This window comes from Aphelocoma coerulescens, chromosome 2 (genome assembly GCF_041296385.1).
Source record: "Aphelocoma coerulescens isolate FSJ_1873_10779 chromosome 2, UR_Acoe_1.0, whole genome shotgun sequence".
Lineage (NCBI taxonomy): Eukaryota > Metazoa > Chordata > Aves > Passeriformes > Corvidae > Aphelocoma > Aphelocoma coerulescens.
This window is the reverse complement of record NC_091015.1, coordinates 26,095,504-26,104,852: the sequence shown is the minus strand read 5'-3', so window position 1 is coordinate 26,104,852 and position 9,349 is coordinate 26,095,504. Positions and strand designations below refer to the sequence as shown.

Genomic DNA, 9,349 nt, shown 5'->3' with positions numbered 1-9,349 from the left:
CCAGGCAAGCCTGCGAGGTGTGAGATGCCGCCCTCCGCTGCCCTGGCTCCAAGGGAGGGCACGGGGCTAGGCTGCGCTGGGCGAGGCACCTCAGCCGCTGCCTTGCCCCCTCCACCCGGGGCACCACGGCTTCGTCCCGCCACATCTGCACCACGGGGCAGGGCAGGGCAGCCCCCGCCAGGGGCCACAGCCGCTCTGCCCCCGCCCTCAGGGGAACCGTGTCCCGCGGAGCCCGCTCCCCACGGAGCCCGCACCGAGCAGCTCCGCTCCCCGCGCCCACCCTGCCATGGCGCGGAGAGGCTCCTCCCGGCATGCCCGGAATTTCCCGGCCGTGCTGCCTGGAGACGGCCGCCGGGGCGGGGCGGGGAGGAGCGGGGCGGGAAGGGGAGGATGCTGCGGCCGCCGCGGGGCGAGGCGGCGGTGGTGGCGGCAGCGGCAGGAGTAGCGGTATTTGGTGGCACAGAGGATGCGGCGGCGGTCGTGTCGGCAGCAGCAGGCGGAGGAGCGGGGAGCGATGCGGTGCTGCGCGGCGGGGCCGTGGCCGCACAGCGCCCTCACCACGCTCCTGCTGACAGGTTGGTCACAGCGCGGCTCCCCGCGGCGAGCGGTCGCGGGCCCCACCGGCAGCGGCCGGCCTGCGCCGCGGTACCCCCTCTGCTCGGGCTTCGCGTGCCCTCCCGGCGGCACCGGCCGCCGCCTCGCCCTCTGTCTGCGGCTCGCTGTGAGCCCCATTCCCGCTGCTCCGTGCCCCCTGTCAGGGCGGGGGCCGGGCTGTCCCAGCATCCCCCCATGCCGCGGCTCCGGCGGCTCCTGGAGGACGCTCCACAGGCGGCGCAGGGACGGCGGCCTGCGCGCCCCCGCCCTAGGACCGCCGCAGCCCCTCCCGGCACGACGGGCGCGCCCGAGCCCGGCGGGGCCCCGGGCTGAGGCAGTCCGGGGGCGGCGGGTGAGGCCGGGGCGAGACTGCCGGCGGGGCACGGGAGCCAGGCCTGGCTAAGAGCCGCTGGATGGCGCGGGAGGCTCCGCTCCCGGGGACTGGGCCGGGCCCGCTGCTCTTCTCTGCTCGCTCGACCTGGTGTCTGCCGCGAGAGACGGGCTGTTGTGAGTACGGAGGTGTCTTTTGCGTTGTCCTTTTTCTCCCTTCTCCCATCTTGACCACTTAATCCAACCGTGCCAGAATTAGGGGTTCAGAAAAATTCTTGATCCTGGTCCCAAATGCGTGAAAATAATAGCTTTCCTGCATTAGGCAGGCTTCACACCCGCAAGGTTCTTCACAGTGAAATACATCAAACAGCTAACACTTAACAGCAGCCCAGCCACAGGACTGCCTTTGTGAGACTTGTTGCACCAAGAGCAAGTTAAGAGCAAGAAATCTATTTAGGTTATTTTGAGTTCTGAGAGGTCAGTGGTATGTTATCTGCTAGCAGTTTGTTCTCTAGCCTCTTGAATAGTATCTAGGTACTCTGCTAAGACTTCTTTTACTTACGACCATACGACATGAGGCAGTGGATATATTAAAGATATGGTAAGAACTTAAGTGTGAAGTTGTTCAGTGTGACAATAAAACTTTGCATTTGTTAGATGCAAGACCCTGCTTTCCCCTTAAGTGGAAGTTTTTCCTGCCTCTTCTGCCTCTAACTCCATGACTGTTTGTGGAATAGCAACCAAGCAAGAACTAAGACAATTTAGAATAAGCTTTCAGTATCAACTGAAATAATGTATTTTAAAAAGGTCAACTAAAATGACATTCTAGAAGCTGAGTTGTGAGCTTACTCCACAAGTCCTTTCCAGGCTACATCGTAAGGGAAGAGGTCTTAAGGTTTTTTAGTGATAACTTTTCCACTTAAGGCTTTCTAAGGTTGGTTCAGTTAGATTTCATTGGTTAAAACAGAAGAATACATTGTTTGAAAGTGATGTAAAAAAGGAGAAATGAACTTTAATTCAATTACATTCTTTTAAGAGATATCTATACAAAATTTGTTCTTCGGCAAGGTAGAGATTTGTAGTATGTTCCTAATGTGAGTGAAACTGTCCCAGGAGCTCACCTGAGCTCCCCTCCATTCTCCCTAAGAAAAGAACTTCCAACCTCCAAGATGAGCCATAGCCCAGCATGAAGATCCATTTTTTTGAATCCTGATCGTAAGTAGACTTTACAGTACTGCAGCATTACTTAACAAGGGAAGAGACATCTTACAGACAAAAGGGCACGTGAGAAGTAGCATGGGATTTGTAAATAGATTTCTTTTAGTGTTCCTCAACTAATACAGATTAGTTTTTCCCATTTCTGTTGTAGCACTTGATCTACAGAAGAAAGCTGAGTTATGCTTTTTGCATTTCTTAAATTTGTATGAAAAAAGGCTTTTTGGAGAAGGACAGCTGCTGTCAGAAGGGTTGTCTGCCTCTCACTGTGCCTCTTACCCTGTCCTCCTTGAGGCAAAACATTATTTCAAAATCCAGGGATTTCAAGAGAATTAAGAATTTAAAGGGCGTAAGAGTGATTTCAGAAGTCCAACAGCTGCTCCTAGAGATCTAGTATAGTACTCAATTGAAGGTATTGACCCTCAAATGCAAGCTGATGATCTTCCACTGCTAGGAAAACATGGGACTTTGTTGTGAGAAGGGACATATAGGATTAAGCATTTCTAATACAAACTAGTTAGCTGTTCTCTGACTCTAGCTTCATAGTAACAGACTTCATAAAAGTTTGCTAAATTACACTAGTAGAGATGTCTCTCATATTAGTTTGACAAAGCAATGAATTGCCCCATATTGTGTATCTGCAGAGAGAGGGGTTATCAAAAGGTTATTTGAGTGACTGTGGCCAGTGGTTTTGCCATAAATTTCTGCACTTGAGGAGTTAGTTGTCAGTGTCCATGTTGTCCCTGAAACCCCTGTTTTATCACAAGAATAGGGAGTTGTAGAGCAATGGAGTCGTATTCTCCTTTCCCTATAAAGGGATCAAAATGGGGAAGAGCTCATTATTTCTCACTTTGCAAGCTGTGGTTATGTGGTCACATTAATTTGTGATAAGGCTGCACTGCTGCCAGAAAGCATTCTCCAGCCCTTGCACAGCTAGGGATTATTTGCTGCTTCCCTTGGTGATGAATAACTTGTACAGTGATGAATACAGGTACAGTGATACTGTGGATTGGGTCATCTGGCTGAAAACTAGTCCACCCACAGAAGTAGTTCACTGAAATATATGTGCTGACCAGGACTGGTATGGGATGGTTTCCACTGGTCTGTGCTAGGTGATGAAGAATGTGCTGGGAATGCCCCCTTTGAGCAGGGCTGCAGACATGCCTGTGTGAAACAGCTGTGAAATCACTGGCTGGAGCAGGGATCCAGGAGGCTGAACTAGATCCCTGCACTTGTCCTGCTGTTGACAGCAGAAGTGCTGTTGGCAACACTCCACTGCTAGGCCGCACCCTGCGCAGGGAGGCAGAACATTTCACAGATGGGCTGGTGTTTTCAGACTAACACCACAGCACACCTGCCCTTTTTCCTTTTGTGGGTGCAACCATAAGGGCGAAGAAGCAGGTTTCCTTCAGAGAGCCTCTGGATGTCTGTCTGCCTATGAAGATGCTGCCTGTACTAATCTGAGCCAGGTCAATACATAAAATCTACTGTCAACAGGTACTTACTTGAATAAGTAATTACATGAGGGGAAAAGCAACCATTCCATTAATATGCTTTTCATTACAGAAACATATTATTTATAGGCGGTACGTGGAGACATCTTAGAGGTCCTAAAGCCAGACAATAAGAAGTCAGCTTTATAGCAGAAGATGTAACTGTTCAATGTGTAGAGAGGCTTATTTTTGCTCCATGATGTTTTCAGATGTGGTTAGAAGTTCATTAAAGTACTTCAGGAGTTGCAGTCATGGAAGTAAAACCCTTTCTTTAGAAGAAAGATTATTTCCAATCAAACTAAGAAAAAATAATTTAAAATCTAGACAAGAGTATCTCTTTTTTCAGTATCTGAAGAGCTTTTGGACTCTTCCTGAATAGATAGGGATAAATTTATAGCAGTTACTATCAGTGTAGAGTGCCTTCCTTGGCAGACATCTAGAGGAAAGGAGGGAGTTGCTAGTTTTGATTACTTCCATAGGAATTTGAAAGACATGGAAGAGACTAGGAACCAGAGAATTCAAATATTAATTTCCCTCCTAATCAGCTGAACTGCTTTTGAAGCAACTAGTAGCAAGAAGTAGTAGAACTAAGAAGTGCTCTAACCTGAGAAGAGTTTTTGCATGAGTATCTTGCTGAAGTGTTTTCAATGTGAAACAAGGTGCTATGGATTGAGCTGAAGGCATGGATTTCAGTATTCACTGATGAGTATTGTTTGGTTGGAATTAACATGAACAAGTTACACAGGTTGAAATGATACATTGCTTTGTTAATAGCATGGTTATGGAGCTCATTATGTAATGACAAAAAGTATGGTTTATGTAAACATGGTCTGTGTCTAAATGTTGTTACATTAGCAGCACAAACAGCCAAAGTGTCTTTTAAATATAGCTTATTTTATTGACAGTCCAAGCCATGAAAATAAGAAGTTAGAACAACCTATTGAGCAGACAGAAATCTTAGCATCTTGAAATCAATGTCTTTTCTGAATTCTTTAGTCTTCCAGAACAATTTTCACCTCAGAAATTTGTAATGCAATTGCAGGGCTACCCTGATAATTCACATCAAAAGATGGTAGAAATGTAGGAGTCCTGGAATAGCAGGCTTACAGGGTGGCCTTCTCATGGGCCTTACGCTGGACCCACAGGAATTGACAATGTTTTCCTCACCTTCCTGGAAATGCTAACCTAATTTGGTTCTCTTTTCAGGCCTGCAGTAGGAGGGAGAATGGTGGCGGGTAAATGCTACTAGTAATAAATCATGAGGGTTTTTTTCTCCCAGTAGTTAATTTGTAGCATTCCCATGAATGCAAATGCTGAAGTTTAACAGTAAGACTGACAAATGTTTTATTTGGTTACTTTTCTTGAATGATTTAGGAGAAATGTTCAGATGTTACAGTAATTAATGGATAGCACAGGAACAGATGGAAAACCATTGCCTACTGAACAAGGATGAATAAGAACAGATCTGAGACACATTTCTGGGGTTGATTTGGACTTTTAAACAGTTTGAATGAATGGAATGTAGAGGAACCTGAGCAATCCGCGGTGGAGAACTAACACGAAATAATTCCTATTTCTTACGTAGTAGCTGTTGTTGTAGAGGGTTAGAAAATATCCAATCTCAATGTGAATTTCCACTGAGAGAATCCACTTTAATTCATAGTAAATTTCTGCCATGTACTACATAGTAGGTAAGAGGATGGTGCATGGAAGTTGGAAGAGGAGGGAGAGTAGGTGGGTGCTGCAACTTCTGCCTCCTTTAATGGATGATGTGACCAACTGGGCAAGTATCCAGTGCAGATACCAGTGGATCCTTAGTAACTGCCTGGCTACAAGCTCTGATTTCAGCTGTGGGCCAAGCACCTTGGTGCAGATGGTTCTCTCTTCACAGATGTTTTGTTTCAGCTTGCGGTGTCAGTTTCTAACTGTTCTGCTGTGTCATTCTCAGCAGCCCTTCAGAAAAATGTGCTGTGTATGGATCTGCACTTCCAGCTCTGAATTCAGGAAGGAGGACTGAGTCAGATGGGATATGCAGTAGAGGAGTGCAAGGGTAGCTTTTTGTAGCAGGGTTGTGCTGTAAGAGAGTAAGGGGCAGTGTAAGTGTGGCCCAAGGCCCTGGTCGGTGGCATCACAGTAACAAGCACGTGCTTATGTCAGGTCCCGGGGGAAGACAGAGCTGTAGGAGAGAGAGGAAGTGGTGGGGTTTGAGAGCTGGAGCTGTGGGCTCCTTTAATAGTGGGAGAGGTGGGCTTGAGATCCTACTTCAAAGGAGTAAGAGGATAGGTAAAGGTGCAGGATACTGTGTGGAGGTCAGAGTGCAGTAAAGGAATGGGGAAGGTGAAGTTGGCCCATGATACTTGGGTCCTTTTCTGATTGTTACATGGTCAGAAATTGTTGTGTGTGTCCTCTCTGTTAAACACTGAGTTGTTAAATATGATGCAAATGTACTTTAAAAAGGGAAAAAAAGTCTAAATTAATATAAAAATAATTTTTATTTATAAACCAACAAAATTGTAATTAAAGAATAATTAAAGGAAAATAGAATTGGAGTAAAGAAGAAAAAACTGTGATATGCTTCATCTGGGCATGTTTGAGTCCCAGGCACAGAGCTATGAATTGCTCCTGCTGTTGAAGGCAGTGGTGGGTTCTCCAGCAACTGTGGCAGCATGTGTAACAGACTGAAGAGCCTGACACTATTAACATTTTTTTCATCGTGAGTACAAGGCTGATTTAAATTAATTCTAAACTGTCTCTTTGATAAAATGCATGGTTTGAATCCCTGCATTCTGTAGTGTAAGGTCTCTTTTGTCATCCTTTAATCATATTCAGAGCTTCCAGGGCCTTCGTCATGTTGTCAGTGTGCTTGTTGAGGGCTCTGCTAGACAGAGCATTTGAACAGTGATCATATCCGTGTCAAGTACAAAAATAAAGTCTGCCTGTTCCTCCTTGATGTTGCTGTTTATGTATCAGCTGTTCTAGCCAGTGTTCTGGTGGAAACCTGCCTTACATCTCTAGGTTGTTACCCAAGCTGAGCATCCCTGAATTGTGTGCTCACAGTGTGTGTTTGGCATGCTGCTGCCTTTGTTCCTGGTGTGCAGCTTCATTTTATTCTATTGAACTGCACATCACTGATCATCTTTTCACCAGACAATGCAGACTGTTCTGTCATCTCTATTATTTGTCAGTCTCCTAGCCTTTGTTTTTACCTGCAAATTCTATCAGTAAATTTTATACATACAAGTCATTCTTTGCCTCCCTCCCCATCTCCCTCTCTGTCCCGCCTCTTCCCTCCACCCCAGTTGCATAAGGCTAATGCCAAAACTTTGTGAGACCCACTAGAAAGCTCATGTAAACAAATTAACTTTTTAGTAGCCCTATTCTCTTGCTTTTCATACCTGTCATTTGAAATCAAATCAATGGTGATATATATGAAAACATCACACGTAAACTCTAGGATCTGAAAACAGGCATACTGGTTGCTTTTCCCATTCCCTTGTGAAATGCAGCACAGCATGGAGAGGTGGACAGGTAACTTCTTCAATCCACACAGCTAAACCCAACACAATTTGGAACCCAAATCAAAGACACTTACTCGTCATTTATATTGAAAAACACATTGTGGAACTTGCCTTTTTTTTTTTTTAATGGATTTAAATATAAAATTTAGATAATTATGGATACTAAAATGATTTAGTATCTACTTTCTTGGTCAAAGTGTTAGGTGATAAGCTGTATAGCTAAGGGTGACATGTCATTATTACTGTCTTTATCAGAAAAATCTTGTGGGCTCACCAAAAGTGCCTAAAATGATGCATTAAATCCTTAATAAGGTTTAAATAAGGATTGTAATAAGTATAATAATTTTGACAAGAACTATGGTAACTCTAATACTATTCTCCATTTAATAATTCAGTAATCTAATCTTATATTAATTGTTTTGTCTGGTACTGGTGCTGGTTTGTAGCTGACAAGCCTCTGATTGCCCAGCTCATCCTGTTGAAATAATGGAGCAAGCTTGTTTGACTGTTTTAGGAATTTCTTGAGTTTTTCAAGAATTACTAAAATTTACATTTAAAGTCCTGTGCAGTACTAAATTTCATAATTGCTAGGATGGGTATTATAGTAAGACCTGCAATATAGGCAGGTCAGTTCAGCAGGGAAAAAAGTTGTTAGAAACACTATAGTGTTGGTATGGTAACTATTGCATTAACTAAATTATTAAATTTAAGTAATAAATTAAATTAAAAGTGCATTAAAAATGCAATTTTTTTTATTACACTTCATTCTCAATTCAGTTTTGGGTGTTTTCTGGTAATTATCAATAATAAATATCTGTCTTACATGCAAAGATTGAGTGTGGTGTATCTTTATTACTGCTTAAGTGAGATGTGTTTGGCCTCCTAAATTCTGTTTGGAAACTGTCTTGTCAGTAATTTAATAGCTGCCTGGTGTAACAGGTCAGAGGTTTCCACAGATGTTTAAGCTTCTTTCATGTACTGTGCATGTTTTCCAATAAGTGTTAATTTCTTCCTGCAAACTGGTGTATCTGTACACAAGTACTGCTACTTGATGTTACTGGTACTGCTGTTTTTACAAGGACATTAAGGTGCTAATCCAAAGCCATCTTTGATCCAGGGTTTGACATGAGTTCTCACTCCAAAACTATTTCAAAATAAAAATACATACTTATTATGGCCACTTACCCTTTCCTAGCGTCTGACTGCAGTGCCTTCCCTCTGCACTTTCAGTTGGCATGTAACTGTACAGACGGTATAGCTATTATTCATCACAGAAGAACAGGAACTAAAAGTGGGAAGTGAGGAGGGAGTTTTCTCAGGCACCTCTGCTGCTGGTGAGATGGAATCTTTCTGTCAGCTCCACAGCTGCTTTCTGTCTCCAGTAATCACTTGCTCCTCACTGCATTTAAAACTTCCACCTTCAGCTGCATGGATCCAGCTGATTTCAGGCTGTGTTCAAGTTGTGTGGGATGTAGACAGCCATTTTAATGGGTTCTTCTTTCAAAATTGATTATTGGTTATGCCTGCAAGGCATTCAGCCCCATGTGTCTTTATATAAGCATCATTATAAAAGCAGAGCTTGGTTATATTACTTTTCCTACTTTGACCGAAATACACTATTCTAGTGAAAGTGACTTTATATATGTTTTTGCCTGTTTGTGAGGTTCTGCCAGTGCAAATATACCTATTAGAGAATGCTCTTCCTCGTCTTTGTTATCTGTACAATTATGTTAGCAAAAGTGTCCACAGAGGTTTAAGCATTTAGCATGAACTTAGCTTATTTGGAAAAACGAGTGTCAAAGATGTTACTGTCAGAAAGATTATTATATGTTTATATATTCAAACCAAACACCTCTATTTTTTTAACCTGTGGTTCCTAAATTATGACTAAAACCAAAACATGGTGTAGAAGGCAGCTGATCCCATCTGATCAGATTGTTTGTGGAAGTCTGTTGATATGACTAATTTTTTTTTGCATTTGTTTTATTCTGGAAAGCTTTTTTGCTAAGCTCTGCTGATGGCAATAATGGAACTGTTAACTGGACGACTAAGCGAGCCCACAGTTATATTATCAGCAGAATAAAGGCTGTTCAGAAGAATGGTGAGTTTAGGTTGTAAATTTAAATCCCATGTTGGTTCAAGCAAACCTGCTTTTAATATTCTCTTGCTTTTCTAGTCATGTCCTTGTTTTAGGACTAG

The 9,349-nt window shown here is 43.8% G+C and overlaps 1 protein-coding gene across 9 annotated transcripts in view; it reads left to right on the top strand.

The window, feature by feature from the left end:
* The first annotated feature begins 391 nt into the window (after window positions 1-391).
* Window positions 392-9,349, top strand: part of SGCE (sarcoglycan epsilon) — a 33,283-nt gene continuing 24,325 nt past the window's right edge. For 5 of the 9 annotated variants that reach the window (XM_069006863.1, XM_069006858.1, XM_069006862.1 and 2 more), the window contains exon 1: window positions 392-575. In XM_069006863.1, the coding sequence (XP_068862964.1) occupies window positions 467-575 (109 nt within the window). In that variant the 5' untranslated portion in view covers window positions 392-466. Of the gene's footprint in view, window positions 576-977; window positions 1,102-9,146; window positions 9,252-9,349 lie in introns of those variants that run through there. The other 4 variants (XM_069006860.1, XM_069006865.1, XM_069006864.1 and 1 more) reach the window with 3 other exon arrangements.